The sequence below is a fragment of the Phascolarctos cinereus genome, unplaced genomic scaffold (assembly GCF_003287225.1).
Source record: "Phascolarctos cinereus isolate Bilbo 61053 unplaced genomic scaffold, phaCin_HiC Scaffold_9;HRSCAF=440, whole genome shotgun sequence".
Lineage (NCBI taxonomy): Eukaryota > Metazoa > Chordata > Mammalia > Diprotodontia > Phascolarctidae > Phascolarctos > Phascolarctos cinereus.
The window spans coordinates 65,472,376-65,496,437 of NW_027556402.1; the positions used below are offsets into that span (position 1 = coordinate 65,472,376).

The 24,062-nt window shown below is 41.3% G+C and overlaps 1 protein-coding gene across 1 annotated transcript in view; it reads right to left on the minus strand.

Annotated features, from left to right (window-relative positions):
• The window catches only part of SNX25 (sorting nexin 25), a 272,281-nt gene extending 254,759 nt beyond the window's left edge, over positions 1-17,522 (minus strand). Inside the window, 1 exon segment of the mRNA XM_021007602.2 lies at positions 16,458-17,522. Coding sequence (XP_020863261.1) covers positions 16,458-16,892 — 435 coding nt within the window. The 5' untranslated portion in view covers positions 16,893-17,522.
• Positions 17,523-24,062: the final 6,540 nt, after the last annotated feature.

Genomic DNA, 24,062 nt, shown 5'->3' on the forward strand with positions numbered 1-24,062 from the left:
ATTTTTTTCTGTCTGTAAGCATCAACCATCTTATCCAGACCATCCCTCTAAAAGGAGATTAGCACATTATCTAGGCCATCTGTTCCTTATGCTGGTTGCTACTTCATTACAGGAACTGGAAGATCTGACCCTTCTTTATCTTATGGACCTATACTTGAAATTAAAGGCTTGAGGAAATCAGCTGGAGACTCAGATTTGCTCCTTTGTAAGGAGATACTCACCTAGTGCCAGAATACTACTATTAAGAGAAATAAGAGAATGAAATTATCTGTCAAGATCACAATTCTGGGCATGGAGCTGGGGTTCAATAAAAACTTGTTTCATTTAAATGTTCCAAGGAACGTCCTGAGCTTTTAAAATGAATTTTGGCTGAACCTTGATGAAGGCCATCTTCCATTCCTCAATATCCTCTTACAATAAGGCTCACTTTCAGTTTTCCCTAAGCTAAGTATCTGACCCTCTTGGGGTTCTTCTTCCAATCCTCCTGTCATTATTGAGCTGTTTCAGTCGTGTCCAACTCTTTGTGACTCCATTTGGGGTTTTCTTAGCAAAGATACTGGAGTGGTTTGCCATTTCCTTCTCCAGCTCGTTTTACAGATGAGGAAACTGAGGCAAATAGGGTTAAGTGACTTGCCCAGGGTGACACAGCTAAGAAGTGTCTGAGGCCAGATTTTAACTCAGAACAATGAATTCCAGACTTTAGGCCAAGTACTCTGTCTACTTCTCCACTTAGCTGTCCCCAGTCGTCCTATATCTTTAACTAATTTGATTTTTGTACTTATGACATCAATGTATACATGTTTAAAGTGCTAAGGAATGGGGCAGCTAGGTGGCATAGTGAATAGAGCACCGGCCCTGGATTCAGAAGACCTGAGTTCAAATCTGGCCTCAGACACATAACACTTACTAGCTGTGTGACCCTGGGCAAGTCATTTAACCCCACTGCCTAACCAAAATAAAATAAAGTATTAAGGAAAACAGTTCTTAGAAGTGGTCCCAAAAGGCAGATAGTTTAAGGACAAAGGAACACAGTCTTCCTTATCTTTTAGGCAGACTTGTCAAAATATAAAGATGTTTATTGTGTCCTTCATATAAAAGTATGCTATTTTTCTCTTTTCTACACCTAAAAGGACACACACTGAGTTGTTTTTCCCCAAAAGTGATAAAGGATTTTGGCTGAGAATCTCAGGCCCACAAGGCTGAGAACCTTTCATGCCCGCTTGTCTTTCCGGGTGTCACCTGGTCAATGTGATTTATCACTAATAAACTTCCTCCAGCTGAAGAAGATTTGAGTTGAATTCATTCAGCAGGGCCCGGTCCCACGATCTTGGGGTCCCAACACCCCAAAAGTCCTAGACCTCTTCATATGGTTCCCCGACTAGGAAACACTGCTAAATCTCAAACTCTTCTTCAGCCACGACTGACCTCTACTTTGGACGGGACCCCTCTTCAGGCTCCAGACAAGGGTATCGCAGTGGCGTCTTCTCCCCTGATCCCTCCCCCTCCTCCAGTATCAGGGTCGGAGCCATCAACTTCCAGCTGACTGTATACCAACCCAAGGTCTCTAGTCCACTGAACCTGGCATCAGCCAGGTTTTGAAGTTTGACCCCTCGAATGTGACCCAGAGAGGCAGGGACTGCTCTACGCCCCCTTGACAGCAGGAAGCAGTTTCAGAAGCAGAGACCTTTGCCCCTTTCACCAAAAGAATTTGGTTCCAATTTGTTTGAGGGGGAAATGATGGGGGTGGGGCCCAAGCCAAGATCTTCACCCTTTGCCCTAAAGGGAATCTGACTCACAGGCCCCAGACCCTCATCTCCCTTTGAAAGCCTTAGCCTTACCTGTTAATCTTATTCAGATGTACCCTAAAAGAATCTGGCTCCCTTTTGTCTATAGGCCCCAGAAAGGCCTTCTCTGGTCTCAAACTGTTCCTTATCTACTCCCCTTATCTCCTTTTGAAAGTCCTAGCCCCACCTTGATTTTGTGCAGATGCCTTTCAAGCTTCTGCCTTCCTGTGCCCTCCATTAGCTATTCCCATTGTCTATTCAATCTCTCAGACCTCCCCAATTAGAATTCTTACCTAGACCCTTTTCCCAACCCCCTTCTCTGGCCACCCAAAGTTACTTTAGTATTTAAGATCCACCCTGGCCCTCATTCAGATGCTGAGAATCTCAGGCCCACAAGGCTGAGAACCTCTCATGCCCGCTGGTCTTTACAGGTGTCACCTGGCCTATGGGATTTATCACTAATAAACTTTTCCTCAGGCTGAAAAAAAAAGTGATAAAGGATTTTGAATAAGCCACTTTTCTTGTCCGTTTTTCTTAGGGTTAGGTATTAGAATTGTATTGTCCTTCCTTTCTGTATTCAGCTAACTTAACATACCCATAGACAGGTCAAATCTTAATCTGAATGAGTCTCTGATGGGATGATCTAAAGTTTTTACTAGGAACAGATATCTGTAAAGTGAATGTAGGGATCTCACCCAGAGTGGTGAGATTCTTTATGTACCACGGACGGTAGGCAAACCTACATCTTGCAAAGAGACATAAGCAGAAGAAATCGAATGAGCTCAACCTTAATCACAGATAGATTCTGAGGAAGAAACCTTGAGGAAATTTTGTAAAAGCAACGCAAGTATCTAGTTGTCCAGTTTACAGAAGGGCGGAGCTAAAAATCTTCAATCGTTAGAATCTGCGAGCTAGACAAGGTACCTTTTCCATATTTTCACACTAGTCATGATGTAAAGAACAATTAGAACTAATAGGAGGAACCACGAGAATGAAGCAATGAAACAAAACAACAAAGGAAAAGGAGAGCAAATAGTGCACTTGCATCTGCATTCAGACTATTCCATAGTTCTTTCTCTGGATGTGGATAACCATTTCCATCGTGCAGAAAGTTCATTCTTAAAGGAGACTGAACTTAGGAATCAATGCAGACCTTGCAAGGAAGCATTAGATACCATCCAGGTCGTATCACTGCATGTCATTGCAGGTGGCAAAAATTTAAATTCCTATCAAACAATTAGAGAGACAGTTGCTGGAATTATACAAAATTATACAACACCTGCTATTCTTCCTAATTTACAGAGGACGAATGACCATACTACTGTGGCAGCATATTTAAAAGCTGATTTATAGGAAAAGTGAAAATATTAAGGAAGAAAATCCTTCTTTAAAATATTTTTCCAGATTCTTGGGAAAAGCCCTTTGGTAACAGGTCAGGATGAAAGGGGGGAAAGGGCTCTTCATCAGATGAAGAGAATAAGAGTAATAATCAAACTTACCTTGTCTTATTCACTGCCTCTGTACCCACTTGAATATTTCTGATACAATATGGGTGAAAGAAGCACATGCGGGCTAGCCTTCTCCAGAGAAAAATGATGAAGACAGTGTTAGAGTTAGAAGGGCTTAAGTTTCCACAGGTAGAATAATGCAGAGATTTAAAGAACAAAGGTCCCAAGAGGTGGTACACTGTAGGTGGGCTGGGCTTGACCAATAGGAAGTGGATTGTTCCAAGAAGACCCCAAAATCAAGATAGGGGTCGAGCCAGCTCAGACCAGTTAGGGTCAACCTGAGGACACCTGAAAAATGTTAGTGCACCTGCTTAATGAGCTTCATTACTATTATCTGACACACCCTGCATAAAATTAGAGCCTCATTAACGAGTCATGGGATGTATGACCAAGGGAGGGGGAACATACTTGAGCATATCAAGGGGAAACATGTAAGGAAAGGTGTAACCTGGGAAGGGTTGGACCAATCCCAGCCTGGGAGGTTTCACGCCGAATTCAACTGCATAAAAGCACCTTTGCCCTTGCACTCAGGGCCCACCCCTCCTCCAGAGGGGTGGAGCCCGCTTCTGGCCAGAAACGTCTAAATCCTCTGGACTTTCTCTGTAATAAAATTTCTTGATGCTAAATTTTTGGTGTCAAGCCTATTTCTAACAATAGCAATGGAAGGGAAGAGAAAATTGGAGGAGTAAAGAGAGTTGTACAGGAAGAATGGGATAGTGATTTAGTTGCATAATTCAGGAAGGCTAACCCAGATTGTATTTTAAGTCATCTTTTCTTTTTTCAAGATTCTTCTTGGGCCCAGAGTCATCTTGGAGGGTGTGAAGGGCAATGCTAATTTGGAAATCTCTCTCTCACTCTCTCTCTATTTGTCTCTCAGCTAGAAATGGTTTGGATCTAGACTGATTTTCTCACTTCATTTATCTCCTTTGATCTTTAAAACAACCCTAAAAAGTAGGTATTTTTTTTTTGTCATTCAGTCATTTCAGTTGTGTCTGACTCTCTGTGACCTAATTTGGGGTTCTCTTGGCAAAGATACTGGAGTGGTTTCCCATTTCCTTCCCTAGATCATTTTACAGATGAGAAAACTGAGGTAAACAGTATTAAGTGACTTGCCCAAGGTCACACAGCTAGTGAGTGTCTGAGGCCACATTTGAACTCAGGTCTTCCTGACTCCAAGTCTAGGAAACTATCCTCTTCTTCATCTGGCTTTTTCATTTCTATTGGCCCCACCTTTTAGAGACCATTTCACATTCTGACTCCTCCATGCAGCCATCTTTAAGTCTCCCAGCTAATACCAGCCTTTCCCTCCTTAGACTTCATGTAACATTTTACTTGCACCTTTTGTGAACTTACTGCATAATATTTTATATTAACATTATTTGGTTTTTGGCAAGCGGCTTTTCTTTTAATGCTACAGAATTAAATTTTCTTTTCACGCTGTCGGCTTATAAAAGCAAATTCACCAATTCATCTAATCAACCAAGCTGAATTCTAAGCCAGAGAGGTCAACTCAACAGCCATCCAGGTACTCTGCATGGCACAGTCTGTCCCTACATTCTCAGTACCAAATGTCACTACAGTGATTTGGGGAACAAAATAAATGTGTGGGCAGAGCCTGCAATTTTTACATTTTAAACATAACCAACATCTTTTTTGGTGATCTGAGAAGCCTATAGAACAGGATTCTTATATGTTTTTGTGCCACAGACCTTTAGTTAGTCCTATTTAAAAAAATGGTCTGTAAGGTTTTCTACATTTATAATTGAATGCAGATTTTCACATAGAGGACAGTAACAATAAAGATATATCTTTTTTTTCTCATCCAAGTTCACAAACCCCCTAAAATCTATTTAAAGATTCTTTGGGAGACCAAGGGCCCCAGATTAAGAACTCCTGCTCCTAGAAAATAGTATGGCAGAAATTAGGCACAGGCCAACATCTTCTTACAAGCATATTCCAAGATAAGGTCAAAATGGGGACACAATTTAGACACAAAGGGCAATGCTATAAGCAAATTAGAACAGCAAGGAACAGTTTACCTGTCAGATCTATGAGAACAGAATAATGTATGATGAAACAAGAGATAGAGAACATTATGAAATGCAAAATGGATAAATTTGATTACATTAAATTAAAAAGGTTTTGCACAAACAAAGCCAATACAACCAAGATTAGAAGGGAAGCAGAAAGCTGGGAAACAATTTTTACAGCCAGTGTCTCTGATAAAGGCCTCATTTCTAAAATATATGAAGAACTGAGTCAAATTTATAAGAATACAAATCATTCCCCAAATGATAAAGGGTCAAAGGATATGAACAGGCAGTTTTCAGAGGAAGATATTAAAGCTATTTATAGCCATATGAAAAAATGTTCTAAATCACTATTGATTAGAGAATGCAAATTAAAACAACTCTGAAGTACCACATCACACCTATCAGAATGGCTAACATCATAAAACAAGAAAATGATAAATGTTGGGGGACATGTGGGAAAATTGGAACACTAATGCATTGTTGGTGGCACTGTGAACTGATTTAACCATTCTAGAGAGCAATTTGGAACTATGCCCAAAGAGCTATAAAACTATGCATGCCTTTTGATCCAGGAATACCACTACTAGGTCTATATCCCAAAGAGATAACAAAAAAGGGAAAAGGATCCACATGTACAAAAATATTTACAGCTCTTTTCGTGGTGGCAAAGAATTGGAAATTGAGGGGATGCCCATCCATTTAGGAATGGCTGAACAAGTTGAGGTATATGAATGCAATGGAATACTACTGTTCCGTAAGAAATGGTGAGCGGGTGGATTTCAGAAAAACATGGAAAGATTTACACGAACTGATGCTGAGTGAAGTGAGCAGAACCAAGAGAACCTTGTATACACAGTAACAGCAACACTGTATGATAACCAACTTTGATAGGCTTAACCCTTCTCGGCAATGCAATGATCTAAGACAATTCCAAAAGACTCATGATGGAAAATGCTATCCCATCCAGAAAAAGAACTATGGAGTTTGAATGCAGATCAAAGCCTACTATTTGCTCTCTCTTTTTTCCTTTCTCATGATTTTTCCCTTTTGTTCTGATTGTTCTTTTACTACATGACTAATGTGGAACTATGTTTAATATGATTATGCGTGTATAGCTTACATCAGATTGCATGCTGTCTTGGTGAGGGGGAAAAATTTAGAACTCAAAGTCCTATAAAAGTGAATGTTGAAAACTAAAAATAAATTAAAAAAAAAAGAACCCCTGCTCCAAGATATGTAGTGGGAGAGAGCCAAAAGGCAATCACAATCTCCTGTGTAAGGTTAACATCTTGGCACCTTTAATGATTCCACCCTGGGCTATCAACTAGGTAGAGCAATGGATAGAGCACTGGACCTGGAGTCAGAAAGGTCTGAGTTCAAATTTGCCTCATTTGCTGTATGACCTGGGGCAAGTCACTTTCCCTTTGTCTGCCTCAGTTTCTTAAAACTATAAAACTGGAATAATAATAGCACCTATCTCCCAGGGCTATTGTAGGTAATCAAAGGAGATAATATTTGTAAAGAGATTTGTATGGGGTCATGAAGAGTTGAACATGACAGAAAGACTAACAATCTCACCCTTAGGTTTTGTAGGAAGTCCCCCAGCCCAGTAACACCCCTACTGCTAGTACCTTCCCTCTGAGATCATCTTCAAATTACGCTGTATATATCTTGGATATGTGTTGTATTTTTTCATGGTGTCTCCAGAATTAAAGTGAGTTCCTTGAAACCAGTCTGCTTTCTTTGTACCCTCAGTACCTAGCACCATCACTAACACACAGTAAGCCTTAATAAATGCTCACTGATTGACAGAAAGGGTCTTGCCCAAGACCACACAGGCAGAGCTGGGCATTTCTTCCTGCTCCTGGTCCTAGCTGAAAGCTCCTTCTATCAAGTCCTTGCCCCTTGGCTTGCTAAGCATCCAGACTATTCCAAGTTGGCATCTGTCTCTGGCAATGGTCCTTCAAAACCTGGCTCAACCAGTATCCACTTCCAACTCCAGATTCAAAAAGCACCAATCAATCAGGGGCATGGAATGTTTAGGCTCAGAGATAGTAGCTTCTACTAGGGCCATGACTGTGCATTGCCAGAGGCTGGACCACTATCCAACAGGGCAGGTTAGCTGTGCTAGACAAAGTCCTCATGCCCAGCTCTAGTGCTGGCCGAGGCCTGGAGTGGTGGGTATAGGCCTCTTGGTATCCAAGACACAAGCCCCACACCCAGCCAAATCCTGGTTGCCCAGGCTTAGATGGCAGAGCTCATTCTGACCTACTGCTCTAATTTTTGGGGTGTCATCTATCTCTAAAAAGGCTTTAAGCTAATTAGCTAGCATTTATATGGTACTTAAAGATTTGATATTTTATTTGTGTTATTTCATCCTCACAACAACCCTGGGGATGGGTGCTATTATTATTATTATTCCTATTTGACAGATGAGTAAACTGAGGCACAGAGCGATTAAGTGACTCTTAAGTGAATAAATAATAATAGCTAGCATTTATTAAGCATCTACGATGTGTCAGGCACTGTGCTAAGCACTTTACAAACATTATCTCATTTGATCCTCACAAAAACCCTGAAAGGTAGGTGCTACTATTATCCTCATTTGACAGATAAGCAAACTGAGGCAGAGATAGGTAAAGTGGCTCTTGATTCATTAATAATAATAATAATAATATTTATTAAGCACTTGCCATGTGCCAAGCACTGTAGCAAACAAACATTACAAATGTTACCTCATTTGATCTTCACAACAAACCTGAGAGGTAGGTGCTATTTTTAGGCAATTGGGGTTAAGTGACTTGCCCAGGGCCACACAGCTAGTAAGTGTCAAGTGTTCTGGCCTGAGGCCAGATTTGAACTCAGGTCCTCCTAACTTCAGGTCCAGTGCTCTATCCACTGAGCCACCTAGCTGCCCCTATTATGATCCAATTTTATAGCTGAGGAAACTGAGGCATAGGATAAAGTGACCTTATAATGAAAACTAAGGCAGACAGTGATTAAGCAACTAGTCCAAAATCACACAGCAAGTAAGAGTCTCAGGTTTTCCTGACTCCAGGCCCAGGGCTCTATCCACTGTACCACCTAGCCGCCTGACAAAAGTCACAAAGCTAGTAAGACTCTAAGGCTGGATTTGAACTCAGGTCTTCCTGACTCCAAGTTCAACATTCTATGCACTATACTTTGGCCAAGATCAGGTGTTGTATTTAATCTTTGTAGTTCTACCAGTGCCTATCACAGTGTTTTGCACACAAAAAGCACTTAGAAAATAAATATTTGTAGAATTTGTTCCATTTGTTCAGCTTCTGATTTTCCCTCTCTCCTTAATTTTTCACCTTGGTTCAGTTATAGAGTCCTGGTGATTGTCCATTTGGAATGTGTCTTACATCTGCGCTCTCCTTCTAGTTCCACTGTCCAGAACGGACAAAAATATAAGTCTTCATTGTCAGTTTCCTGGACTATTCTCTCTATTACCATACTAAGGAAGCTAGGCAGCTGAGCTGAGCGTAAAAAGCAGTCACTAAACAGCATTTAGAAATTCATTCCTCTCTTCTGTACTCTGGTATTTCCTGCAAGTAAGCAGATAATAGCAGACCTCTGGGTCTGGTATTTGTAAGTCTGGCCCAGGTTACTGCCCTTAGTGGACTCTCTTAGAAAAATGGAGAGATAGGGAAGATGATGAGAGCTCTTTGCAATGGCACAGTGTGGTTTTGGGAGTGAAGGAGACTGATGGGGTGCTTGGGTGCTTATGCTTGGACCCCAATTTCTCCCTAGCCTCAGAAACACTGTCTCTGACAGTTTCTCCCCAGCCCAAGGACACTGTGCCTAGCAATTACTCATGAGTGGGTCGGAGCAAGACCCTTATCTCTCTCCTTGGTGCAGTTACAAACCGCACCTGGAGGAATTATTAGTTTGAACCGGCTTTGCACTGGGTCATAAAGACATTCTTACCCACTGGACTATCTATACTACCGGCCTACCTCATTATCTACATCCTGGACTCCTCATTATCTGTATTCTAGACTTAAGACATATGTATACTCCCTACATCTATCTCATCAAACAAGACATTGATTGGTGGCAGACTGGACAACTCTGAGTTGTCCATGACCGCTAGTTAACTTAGTGAGCAGCAGGCCTAAAACCACACCTCCATGTGGCCCCCCTTGTGGGCTTTTCCCAGTGAACTCTGGGTAAAACGCCTCAGCAGGAGGTACAAGAAGTGCATGTTTCTTTAAGAACTGACCATTCCTTAACCACTCCCTAATCCCTCCCTGAATCACCCAGTTAGCATATTTGACACATCTTATCATATTTTATATTATATAAACTTTAACTATACTCTTTTAAGATTGTAGGTTCCTTAAGAATCCTTGCCCACTGAAAAGCGTAACAATAAACTTTTTGCAACTTGACTTAAAGATTGCTTGAGTTTGTGAGTTCATTCCAGATGACCTGTCTTGTACTTTGGTTTTTAAGGGGTCCCAACCTCTCAGACCTCATCAAGACCACTGTCCCTAGATAATAATCTATGTGCCTGCATTCTCCCATATTATGTATGTCCCTGGGAAAGTCATGTGCAAGCTGCATGAGAGGCTTTTAGGCACAAGGAACATAGGAAACTGTTGAATCTGTCCTGCAAGACAGCTGCATCACTTATGACACCTTCCAAGCCCTTCCATTTTCTCTCAAAGACTACAGAATTCTGACAGAAGTTTGGGGCTCCTGAGAATGGCAACCTCCTATGTAGTCTCTTCCCATTTCTTCCCCCTCCAACACCATTCTTTATAGCTGCCAAATCAGCCTGCCTTATTCACAGATAATAATTAAAATACCAATAATATTAACAATTATAACCATGCTATTTCTCCGTTCCACACAGCTTTCCACCGTCTACTGAATTCTATCTGCAATTCCAATCAGCAAGCATTCACAGAATCAGAGAACAGTAGACCTGGAAAGGACCTTGAAGATTGACATTGGTGATCCTTTAATCCAGGGGTTCTTAATCTGGGATCCATAAGCCCTTTGCATGAAGATATATCAACAGGCCCATGAACTTGGATGGGAAAAAAACTGCATCTTTATTTTCACTAAATTTTGGTTTCCTTTGGGATACTATGTATTTTATTTTATGCATTTGAAAACACGATTCCTAGAGAGTGGTGACAGGTCTCACCAGACTACTAATGCAGCCTATGACATAAAAAAAGGTTAAGAAACTCTATCCCATTTTCTCATTTTGCCAATGGGAAAAATAACTTGCCTAGGGTCAAAGACCTAATGGTCAGTAGTTGGCTGGTGGCAAATTAAATAAGATCCCTCCTCTGAACTACCACACCAGTCTAATTGCACCCATGTGGCCATCCTGTTTCGCCACTTTTGAGCTATCCATATATGTGTCACCCTCCTCACTAGAATGGACACTTCTTCCTTGAGTAGCTTCTAACTGCTTTATTCAAAACCACTCAATAAATATCTATGGAACACTTACTACATGCTAGGACATGTCTAGGACACTGTATTAGGGGATATAATGATCTCAGAGATAATAGTAACAACAGTAATAATAGCATTTATATAGCACTTTAAGGTTTGGAAAGCACTTAATATATGGTTCGTCATCACAACCCTGTGTGTGTAGACACTATTATTACTCCCATTTTACAGATAAGAAGTAAAGTGACTTGCCCAACTAGGTGGCACAGTAAACAGAGTGCTAGGCTTATAATCAGGAGGACCGGAATTCAAATCTGCCCTCAGACATCTGCTGCCATAGAAGGTAATGAGATTCCCATTACTGGAGGTCTTCAAGGGAAGGCTAGGTGGACCACTTGTCTAGGATATTGCAGAGGGAATTCCTGCTTCAGAAGGGGTTGGACCAGATGGCCCTTTTCACCTCTGCGATTCTGAGGTGCTATGACCTTGATTATATAGAAAACAACACAGAAGCAAAGTACAAATTTCTGCACTGTATATTACTAGCCATTCTCATAAAACTGGCGCCTGACACATCCTCCAAGGACCTTTTTTACAGCAAGTACTTCCAATTTTGCTACTTCACCTTTAAACGATAGTCTTCTTATGCTCAGAAATAGATTTAAATCACGCAACTCATATGTACTGTTAGGTGTGTGACCCTAGGCAAGTCATTTAACCACTATCTGCCTCAGTTTCCTCAACTGTAAAATGGAGATCTTAAAAGAACCTACCTCCCAGGGTTGTTGTGAGTATTAAATGAGAGAATATTTGGAAAGCACTTAGCATTCTGCCTGGCACAAAATTAAGTGCTTAATAAACACTTCCTCCTTTCCCCTTTCTGACCCTTCTCTCTGCTAGCTGAAAGAATTCCCTCACATCTCAAATTTTTCTGGACTACTTTAAAAATGTATATGTTCTAGGTATATATTTAATAAGCTGGATAGATGGATAAAGCATACATGTATGTGATGTACTGCTTGTTGATTAGAGGGCTTAGTTGTTGCATACACACTCATATGTACGTATTACACAGAAAATATACAGATATAAAGCCCAATTATGTGGCTGGACTTTGGGCATTTTGCATGATACTCTCCTAATTGGTAGAGAGAATGTTGATACAATACTATGTGACTCTGAGGGTAAAGTTCATGCTAGAATTTAAGAAAGACATTCTTTAGGCTGTCTTAGGCTATGCATGATACTAGACTTTCTTAGGGACTGATTCGAGACACACGAAAGAGAGACAGACTTTGGAAACAGTAGAAAAAGGAATAGAGGATATGGAGGAATGCCATCAACATGTCCCAGATTTCCAGCTTTGCCTCCCTAAACACTCTGGGGAAGCTATCTGCCTGTGTGTCTCAGTTTAGATATCTTCGCTCCCTGTGAGATAACTCAAAAAAAAGTTATGTTGTCTAATTTTCCCTCTTCTTAAGTTTAATAAAAAAAAGGCATACTTCTCTACAGCTTTGTGAATTGAGATCTTTACAACATTCTTGTGATGTAGTCAGTGGAAATAAGAAAACTGAAGCCCAAAAATCTCACAGGAGGTCACACCCATCACATAGTTGCTAATTGGAAGAGCTAAGTCTGGAACTCAGAGCTTCTGGCTCCAAGTTCAGAGGTTCATTTTCTTCCAAATCCCTTAAAAAAAATCCTATTTCTGGGCAGCTTTCCAATTCCATCTGCCCAAAGGCACGAGTGAGCTTGTCCTAAGGTTTTTGTTATTGTTTGTTTTGGGACTTTTTTTTTTTTAGAACCTGACTTTCCAGGCAACAGAGTGATTACCCATAACATAATAAGGCTTCTGGGCACATAGCCAGAAAATGGGTTGGTCTGTTTAGCAGACTCAAATACATTGGTTATAATTCCTTCCAGCACTAAAGAAGCAGGGTTCGTCTTATAGGTACCATTTTTTCCATGGTAGCATTGATTATTGACTAGTAATTTAAAAAGGGGAGGGAGAGGAGATACTAGCAAACAAGCTACATCACGCTTTTTATGCTCAACTTTCACAGAAAATGCTGAAGTCGGCACTCAGCTAGATAGGAAAATTCTTTCAATTCTGAGGTTTTATTCATTTCTAAAAACAAGGCACTGAACCTCAGCAAGAATGGAATGTGGTAGTTCAGTACAGCACAGTAAATTCTAGATGCATTTCAAGATAACATTGCATTGACCTGGATTCATGCCTTACATACACTTTCCAATTCCAATCCATTATGTGAGACATTTTTGGAATCATGACAGGCGGAGAAAAGAGTATCTTGAGCATGCAGATAACATTTTAACTTTTTTCAGAGTACTAAACTCTTGTGCCAAATTGGCAGGAATAATTGGGAGGCATGGCCAGATAAAGTACATCACACAGTACTGAAAGAGCTAGGAAATATGATCATAGAACTGATGTTGGTGATCTTTGAAAATTCACGGAGAAGGGGAAAGGCAACAGAATACTAGAGACAAGTGGCCAATTTTCCAAAAGTGGAAGGTAGATTCCTCAAACCATAGACCAGTGGACTTAACAAACTTTTAAGAATGCATTATTACAAGAATGCTTTTTTTTTTGAAAGTTTGGAAAGGGATGAAAGGATCACTACCAGTCAGCATGAGTTTATCAAGAACAAGTCATGTCAGAATAAGTTAATTTCCCTTTTAGATAGGACTGACAGGAGAGAAAAGATATGGCCATAGTATACTTGGTCATTAGCGAAGCATCTGATGAAGACTCCTCATCTGTAAATTGGGGATAACAATAGCAACTACCTAATGGAGTTGTTGTAAGGATTAAATGAGAATATATGTAAAATGCACCAATGTTAAATGTGCTAGTTATCATCATCATCATCATCATCATCATCATCATCATGACAATTATCTATCCTCATGTGGAAAATGGAGTGGTGTAGGCAGGAGGGATGGATGGATGGATGGAAAGATAGACAGACAGGTAGACAGATACAGATAGACAGACAGATAAATAGATTCAGAATTGGTTCAATCACCAAACACAGAAGTCAATCTGGAGTGAAGGAAGTTTTAAATGGAGAGCTTCAGGGCTGTGTTCAACATTTTTATCAGTGACTTAGATAAAGGTATAGAGAGGGATATTATCAGATTTGCAACCGACACAAAGCTGGGAGGAATAACTATTATGTTGGATTCCAAAGGTGGTATCTAAAAATATCATGACAGGGCAGCTAGGTGGTGCAGTGGATAGAGCACCAGCCCTGAAGTCAGGAGGACCTGTGTTCAAATCTGACCTCAAACCAAACACTTGACAACTTACTAGCTGTGTGACCCTGGGCAAGTCACTTTACCCCAACTGCCTAAAAAAAAATCATGACATTAATAGGGATAAATATGAAGCTCGATTTTTTTAAAAATCCACTATAGAGACACAGGAAGGGTCTGAGAGAGGTAAGCATGCTAAACTATATTTCATATGAAAAGGTTCTTAAGATTTTGCAAGAGCAGTTCATATTTATAGTTTTAAGGCATATGTCACATAATAACCCTGAGAGACAAGCAGTATTAAGATTATCATCGCCATTTTATGGATACGGAAATAGGTTCAAGAAAGTTAAATAATTTACCCAAGATCATATATATACTTAAGTAAGTGTGAGATCCAGAATTCAAACTCAGGGCTCTCTAAATTCCAAGTCTGATATACTTGAATACCAAGCTGCCATTCAAAATGTTGGCTCAATATGAGTCAAGTGGGTCAAATGGTATCAATCTTACTTCTGGAAGTTATAACTCTATCAGTACTCTCTCTGTGGTCACAGATCACAACCCCTACATAACTTAGATGATCTTTGAGAGTTGCCCTGGCCAGAATATCCATCTTCCTGCAGTCAACCTGGTGAGCTGCTCCAAATTTAACTGGGACAGTCCTCAGACAACATATAGTCCATCACTCAGCCTGTACCTGAGGCCTTCCAGTTTGGTTCAACATATGTAGTAGAGTTTACTCCTCACGCGAGTAGCTTGCCAGAATCCAGGGTTTGCTCCAAGTTATAAAAGAGACTTAAGAATAAGACTTTATTCAGTCTGTCAATAAGCATTTGTTAAGCACCCAGTATGTGCCAGGGAGTATGCTAAGCACTGGGATACAAAGAAAGTCAAAAAGACAGTCCCTCCTTTCCAGCAGCTTACTTTAGGGGAGCCATACTATCTTAGAGTGCTTTAAAATCAGAGTACCCTGAACAAGGAAGACTAGAGTTCCTCTCTGCTTAGCTCTAGTCAGACTACACTAGATTATAAACTCCACATTTTAGGAAAGAAATTGACAAGCTGGAATTCACACAGAGGAAGGCAATAAGAAGAGGGAGGGGACCTGAACCCCAATATCCAAGGATCATGTGAAGCAACTGGAAGTGTTTAGCCTGAAGTAAAGCAGACTTAGGCAAGTCAGAGCTGACTGTCTTCTAATATCTTAAGCCAGGGTCAAGTCAACATAGGAAAGAGGATGAGGCTTGTACCACTAGGTCCCAGAGGGCAGGCTAGGTACAAGTTATAGGACCTTAGGGCCATATAAGGAAAATTATCCCAACAGCACTGTCCAAGAATTGAATAGGATGCTGTAGGAGGTGATGAGATTCCCATTATTCTTCCCATTAGTCTTTAAGGCTGAGTGACCAGTTGACATATTGTACTGGGAATTCCTGCTTCAGAATGGATTGGACTAAATAGTCCTTCCAGATTCTGAGCAGCTGTGATATTGACTACATAGAAAATAACAGAGGAAATGTACAAATTACTGCCCCTCTTTACAGCAGTTATTTCCAATTTTGTTACTTCACCTTTAAATGACAGTTTTATTAGGCTCAGAAATAGATTTAAATCATATAACTCACATATATCAGAGTACATACGGGATGTCCCAAAAGTCTCAGTGCAGCTGTGATAGCTTATTAAAGCCTAAAGCTGCACTAAGACTTCTGGGACACCCTATATATAAATGCAAATCCTTTTTAACCATTTCAAAAATATATATAGCATGGGAGGAGGAAGAGAGTAGTAAATAGAGAGCCTAAGGCAAGAAGATGTGAAATAGGATACTTCCCTAAATCCTTCTCCAGTCTAGGAATGCCTCATTCTTAGATGGAAATAGCTTTCCTGCTACTGCAAAACATTAATTTTTGGCATCTTTAGAAGTATTAGAAAGTGGAAAGTCTTAGTAACAACGGGTCGGGTGTTCATCGACTGTAATGTTAACATGTGAGAAACCAAGAAATCCTTAAGTCTTGGGTCAATTATCCAATTAGTTGCCTATGAGATTCCTGTTGGAACTGTTTGTTTTCCATTTGCAGAAGCCCACCGTTCCCAACGATCTGTATTTGGATAAAATCCCAGTACTGAGCCACGGAGCTTATACCCCAGTGCCAGATCAGTTACAAGGAGTTGGGGGTGAGGGAGATAGAAAACATCTCCCAATTTCCAAGGCACCCGCCACGGTGCTCTTAAAGAGCAGGGGGAGTGGAGAGAAGATGTGGATGGACATCCTTGCGGTACCTGGGGCCAAAGATACCTCCCGGAACATTTCAAAGACAGCCTGTGCCCCCAGAAAGTGGAGAACGAGAAAGCCCGCCAGCCTCCCCTCCCCCCACACACAGTTAGGAGAGGAGAGCCCTGCTACTCACCCCGGGGAGCGTTCGGGCGGCCGCACCCCCAGCCCGGGAGGCGCCGGTCAGCCGGCCCCAGCGGCCGACGAAATGGGGCTGCGGGGCGCTGCGGCTGTGGCCCACAAGAGCGACGAGGGTGCCCAGGAGGAAGGCGGCCGCCGCGCAGCCCAGGTAGAGGCAGAGCCGGAGCAGGACCAAGCAGAGCCCGCGCTCCCCGGGCTCCCAGCCCCCGCCCCCTCCGGGCCCCAGCCAGGACAGCGCCAGCACCAGCGCCACGATCCCGAGCGCGGCGGCGGCCGGGGCGGCCGGCGGCGAGCGGCTAGCGGCTCGAGGCGCCGGCCGCGGCTCACGGGCTCCGGCTGCGCGCCGCTCGGGAACGGCGGCAGCCACGGGCTCCGGCTGCCGGCCGAGGCTGAGGCCGGGCGCGCCGCGGTCGGTGGCATCAGGGTGCATGGTGCTCCTTGTGCCGCTGGGGACAGGCACATCTCCCGCCCTGCTGTCCCCCAGAGCTCGGTCGGAAGGCGGCCGCTCCCCAGCTCTTCCTCCGGCTGCTCCTGCGGCTCCGGCCGCTGCTGCACGAGAGCCACGGGCAGTCCCAGTTCATAACCTGCTCCTCGGCAGCCCGCTGGAGACACCGGCCCAAGCGCGGAGCCTCCGGGCTGGGCTGGGCTGCGCCTCGCCTCCCTCGCCAAGCCTGGTCCCCAGCGCCCGCGCTGCTGCCGAGCCCACTCAGGTAGCCCGCAAGGATCTGGACGCACGGACACCGCGGGTGCGGGAGGATTTTTAATATGTCAATGCACCGGGTGGAGCAGAGCGACCCGCGGAGGAGGAGGAGACGAAGGAGGAGGAAGAGGAGGAGGCGGCCCAGACTTGCGTGTCAAGCCGAGGGGGAGGAGTGCAGGCAGTGGCCCGGTGGGTGAGTGACAGCTGCAAAGAGCGAGCAGCCTTTGCCGCCAAACCCGTGCTTTACGGGGTGGCCCGGGAGACAGCCTGCTCAGGGGCCACGTTCGCACCTCCGAGCCCTCCAGGATGACTCCGGCTCCGGGTTCCTCCCCATTAAAGACTTGTCACTCTCAGTCACTCAGACTTGGCCCGGGGACTGGGGCGGGGGGAGGGGAGAGAAGGGGCGGGGAACTTCCGGGGAGGAGGGCTCACTATGAATCTTAAAGATGCGAAGCAACCTAAGTCGCAAACTGACTTTTTCATAACCCTCCCCACCCCCGAGAGAACTTCAGCAACCTCAACTCGCTACCTACCCCAAAGGAAAATGTTGCTTCCGTTGCCCAAGGTGTTGATAATTCCCCTCCACTCCACCCTGCTGGTCCCTCAGTGCCTTTGTCAATGAGCTCCCTGGAAACGTTTATGTATTTCTCAAGCACCGGCATTGTCTTTCTTCTTATTTAAAGGTTCAGCACCGACAGCTAATACCCCTATTCTGAATCATTGTTTCTTCGTCCTTTTCTTCCTGCATATGTGCAGAATTTACATATTTCTGTATTTATGGCTTTTCTAAGATGTGGGTAAAAGAGGTTGGTAATTCTTTATGAAAACAGTAAAATTCCTCATTTCTAAGCTCCATTTTTGAGACACTGTGGTTATGTTTTGAAAAAATTACTCTCCCCGCCCTCTCCCTTCTTTCCTTAGATAGCAAATGGGCAGAATGTAAGAGTTTGGAGGCGTCCAAGGAAGCAAGATTGATGCCAGAGAGTAGACACAGCTGTGATTACCACTTTGGCTTCCGTTTCCTGTTCTCACCAATGTTTCTGTTTTCTGTGGCAGCTATCCAGCACAAATGCTTTTACCAAAGCAAAGTGACATTAGTACAAAGTATTTTGTAAGTACATGTTTTTCTCATCTTCTAACAAAGCCTCAGCAAATGACATAAATGAGACAGAACCATGAGTATAGAATCTACATATAAGTGTGTTTGTTGGCCTTATTAACACTCTTCATCTTAAAAATGACTTTTTATGGAAGGAGAGAGTGGGAAAGTACATATATACATGCATGTATATATGTATATATACATATATACATGCATGTATGTATATACATACATATATACATGCCTACACACACATATACATTTCACCTACTACATGCTAAGTACTTTACAAATATTTAATCCTGTAAGGTGGTATTGTTATTCAGTTCCGACTCCATTTGGAGTTTTCCTGGCAGAGATATTAGAGTTGTTTGCCATTTCCTTCTCCAGATCATTTTACAGATAAAGAAACTGAGGCAAAGAGTCAAGATTTGCCCAGAGTCACAGAGCTAGTAAGTATCTGAGGCCGTATTTGAACTCAGAAAGGTGAGTCTTCTGACTCTAGGCCCGGCACTCTATCCACAGCGCCATCTAGCTGCCTCTACCTCAAATGTACTTTGCATTTACAATCAATGTTGTAACTCCATACCCTCTCCCACAGAATATAAGCTCCTTGAGGGAAAGCACTGTGTTTTTTTTTCTTTATATCCTCAGTACCTAGCACATAGTAGTGTCAATACCTGGGAAACTATGGGCCCCTACCCTGCTCTGACCAGCTGCCCCAAAGAAGACTCCCACATACCCCAGCAGTTTCTAACCACCCTATTCCTGGATAGAGATAATCAAAAAGAGTTTTCTGAGTCTTTGTTTTTGTAACCCTTCAACACCTTCAACACTCCCTTCCTGCAGCTTTGCTGTTCTGTGAATCCAGACCATACACACCCCTGCTGTTTTCTACAACTGTGACCTATAAGAATCTCCTTCTCCCCTTCTTCCCAGGCATCCCTGTCTGAATGTGCCAGCTTGTTATCCTGAATTGCAATTCCTGGACCCTGAATAAATGCCTCACTTTATTACTCGTCACCTAGTTGGTCTGCGAGTTTTTTAGATGATTGTAGATACTTAATGGTTGTTGATTTGAAGGCACCTAGGTGGAATAGTGGATAGAGTGCTGGACCTAGAGTCAGGAAGACTCCAGTTTGAATCCAGCCTCAGATACATACTAGATACAGACCTTAGGCAAATCATTCAACCAGGTGCTTTTCACTCCTCTTTGAATTGAAAGGCAGTGAAAAAGGCTCTGGATTTGGTGTCAAGAAACTTGGATTTGAATCTCATTTCTGATGCTTGATAGCTGTCATAAGCCACTCACTTAGATTTAGCTTTTCCTCAATAAAAAAAAAATGAAGATGATAATTCTTACACTACATGCCTTGCTGAGTTGTTGTAAAGAAAGCAAACTTTAAAGGTTTTATAAATCTTGAAGAACTATATATAAATGGCTTATTACTAATAATAGAAATGCAAAAACCACTTGCACAAGCATAGGAGAAAGAAACTAGATAAAGAACTAGAGTATTAATTTATATTTATATAAACATATTTATATTTATATTAATTTATATCATGCTTTAAGGTTTTCTAAGCACTTTAAAATATTATACCATTTGGTCCTCATAAAAAATCCTGGGAGTTAGGTGCTCTTGTTAAGGTGCTCCGTTTGACAGATGAGGAAATTAAGAGTTTATAAATTCAGAGTATAAATTTACTACCATATCCTAATCAGATAAGTACAAAACCCAAATAAAGCAACAATGTGAGACTGCAGAAAGAAAAAAAAACTTATTCTAGCTTAATCAGCAATAATAGAAGCATAATAGTGGCCCTAATGATAGCTTTGTTGCAATGTCCTGCCCAGCCCAAATCTGGAATATTGTTTCCTGTTGTGGGCCTAATATTTTATGAGGGGATTGATAAATGGAGTACCTACAGAGGAGGACAATCAGGATGGCAAGGGCAATGGAGACCATGCTATAAGAGGAGGAACTAGGTTTGTTTAGCCTGAGGACAAGATTTAGGTGGTGCATGACTGTGGTATTCAAATATCCTTAAGTATTATTTTCACAAAATCATAGATGTAGAACCAGAAGGGAACTTAGGGGTCATCTATTCTAACCCTCTTCATTTTATCAATGTTGCAACTGAAAATAAACTGAAGCAAAAAGGTCTGAGCACTTCAATTTATTCATAAGGCTAGCAATTACCAATAAAAGGGGTCTCTCAGCTCCTCCACCAGCTAAAAGACCATGAGGTACAGCTCACTACACTTCATATAGTTTTGGGAGGTACAAGAGAAGAAAGACTAGCAAGTATCACAGATGGAAAACAATATGATTAGATGGGAGTGTGGAATGCAGGACTAGCAGCAACCCTTTCATCTATCTTGTTGCTATGGAAAGCCCAAAGCAGGTGTCCACCTGCATGACTGGTCTGTGTCATAGCAATGACAGACCAGACTTTCTGGAAGGAGTACTACATGTAGCTATCCTTGCCTAGGAAAGGTTGAGGGGACAACCTTGACATATATTAGGGAATAAACCCCTTGACTTGGTTTCCCCATTATTCTATTTCCTTTCTGAACAGGAATGTTTCACATTTGATTAATCCTGAGCCTGGTTATTATATCATGTGAATGATGTGGAACTTTGGGGAATGATTGGCTGTTCCAAATAGTAACTACAACTCTTGCCTGAAATCAAACGAAACTTAGAATGCTTTATCCTCTTCTACCTATGTTGAGTCATTCTGTGCCCTTAGCCTTAGGCAGGGAGGCGCAGTTTTGATGTTGTTACAACCATGTCTCTGCTTCTTCCTTTCATAGTAAATGTCATAATTTCATTTGGCGTTTTCTTCATACTGGATATGGCTTGCCAAATACTAGAGTTGCTTTCCATTTCCTTCTCTAGGTCACTTTATAGATGAATTTGAATGATGAAATTTGAACTCAGGAAAATAAGTCTTCCCAACTTCCTATCTACTATGCCACCTAGCTGCCCTGGACTTTGATGAAAGCTCCTTAAAACAGAACGTTTCTTGTACACTTCTCATATCCTTCACTCCTTTCATACCCAACAATACTGCCTTACTTCTTTCTATCTACTCAATTCCTGTAATTTTTATTTCCCAATCATATCACAGACTATCGGGCAGCTAGATGGTGCAGTGGATAGAGCACCGGCCCTGAAGTCAGGAGGACCTGAGTTCAAATGCGGCCTCAGACAAAACACTTGACATGTACTAGCTGTGTGACCCTGGGCAAGTCACTTAACCACAAATGCCTCAAAAGTAAAAACAAAAAAACAAAACAAACATATCACAGACTATCTATAGAACTAATCTTCACTCTACTGAATTTTTCCTCAACAATTTTAGCATGGGGTATTATTATATTACACCAATCAATTGCAATACTGTTGCCTTTGGGGATCTGAAAAACTTACAAACACGTGGTTTATTCAAATACTTTTGGTGACTTCTAATTTACCCAAATGATTAAGTTCTATTATATTTACAGAAGTAACACAAAGTATTTTTCCAAATTAAATTTTACTCACATTTAAGTTGCTCCCTTAAATAAATTTCTCTTTCTGTGGGCAAAAAGCAGAACAGTTTTTAATTATAATCATATATAATTATGTTATATATAGTATATATTTAGTACATAGTATATATATATATACATATATATATATATATATATATATATATATATATATATATATATATATATATGAATCAAATTATAAACTGGCTTTGAAATTTAGCCCAAACTGATTTCCCTTTCTTTAACCTGCAGTTTTGTGATACTGAGTAGCAATCAGGGTTATAACCCTCCTAAGGAGTGGGGTGGAGATGTTGGCTCAAATTCTTCCCTTCCTTTGTTCTTTCTCTCATATAGATGAGTAGTAATGCTCCAAAGTTCATCTCTACCCTTGCCGTGCCATCTAGGACAGAAAACATAGATGTGCCATTTAATTTCTGTCAGGGATTGATTAACAAAAGCAGAGTTGATCATTTCTGCATCACATGGTTTGAATGGATCTAACCCCAAATCCTGTCTGCACAATTTATTATCACAATGTGACAAGTTGTTCAAAATCTACTCTAATTAATATCTATACCTGAACTGGGGAGTCTGATATAATTTATAGCAAAATTTCTAATTTCAAAACCCACACAACAATTCAAAATTTTCTTTCTAAATTGGTTTGTACTTAACTTTAATTTATAAAACTTCCAAATATCTTATTAGATATTCTAGTAAAACATGTTTACTTTTTAGTTATTCCCTGACTTACAAAAACTTTTCTCTTTTTCATAAATCAGGAAGGAGTTAATAATAGACAATTCCTAAGTGCCACGCTATTTGAACTGCAAACTGCAAACTGCAACCTGTTTTTTTCTTCACTTTGGAATTTCACTGATACTACTTTCAAACTATCTTCAATTCCCTTTTCTCTAATCAGTGAAATTACCTTCTCCCTGCACTAAGACAATAAATCTGTCACTTTCCAGGCAAAGAATAATAAGAGGTCTAAGTGTTGTTTCCCTGCAATCTTCACAATTTTAATTCTCGTTTTTCCTTAAAACAAATGCAACAGAGAGTTAATACTCACTCAAACATTTCAGCATTTATAAGAACATTCAAATTATAATTTGGAAATCCACAGTAGAGAACTTACATTTTAGTATCTGATTAGTTTACAATGCCAAAATTTTCTGCAGACTGGGGAAAAGATCCCTGTCTCTCTTATCTATGTTTCTCTTGTCTACCTCCCTGACTTATCCAGAGTCAGGAAGAAAAAGAGAGAGTCTTTCTCAGGAAAAAAATTTTTACTCTTTCTCACTTGGCTGACAAGGCCCCAAGAAAAAGCTAGTTTGATTTTCAAACATAGATAATACAAGAAGACAGACTCAAAAATACTAAGTCAGTGAGTATAAAAGAAAATTCCCTTTTTAGGTCAAATTCTGGGACATAAGTGTGTGTGTCTATGTCTATATATAATACATATAATATACATATAATATACATATATATGCATATATGTAATTTTGCTTTAATATTAGTGACCTCCTTTTTACTACTGGGAAGATCCCTTATTTCTACATTTCCCCAACCCCTTCTTAATTTCCCCAATCCCTCCTGGCTTGGACAGGAGTCCCCTCGAAGGAAGAAGTATTCCTCCAAGGTTCAGTTTCCCTCCCAGCATGAACCAGGGCCTCACCTTGAACAGAAAAATCTCCAAGGGTTCAATTTCCCTCCTAGCACAAACCAGGAACCTTCCTTAAAGATAAAAATTATCCAAGGGTTCAGCATTGCTTGAAGGGGTATTGATCCCTGGGGGAGAGGGGGATTTCCTGGGTTACCTATTACCAATCACCAATCAGACATACTTAAACACAGATAGGACACCAAGAAAAACAAACACAGTTGTTAACTTCCCCAGTAGTGTGGGGTCTCCAGTGTAATGCTCTCAGAAAAAAATCTCTCCCAGTGAAAATTCTACCTGAGGGCTTTGAAAGGGCCCCCTTAATATGTTGCTCTGAAGACCACTCTTCCACCTCTAGTTCCTTTGTAGTTGTCCTTTGTTGTGATGAAAATAAGGTAAACTGCTACATGGTGCTGGCTAAGAAATAGAACAGTGAATCAGTGGAATAGGTTAGGTACACAAGACCTTTGACTTTGGCATTGACATTAGTCAATGACCATAGTAATCTACTCTTTAATAAACCCAAAGGCTTCAGTTTCTGGGATAAGAACTCACTATTTAACAAAAACTTCTGGGAAAACTGGAAAA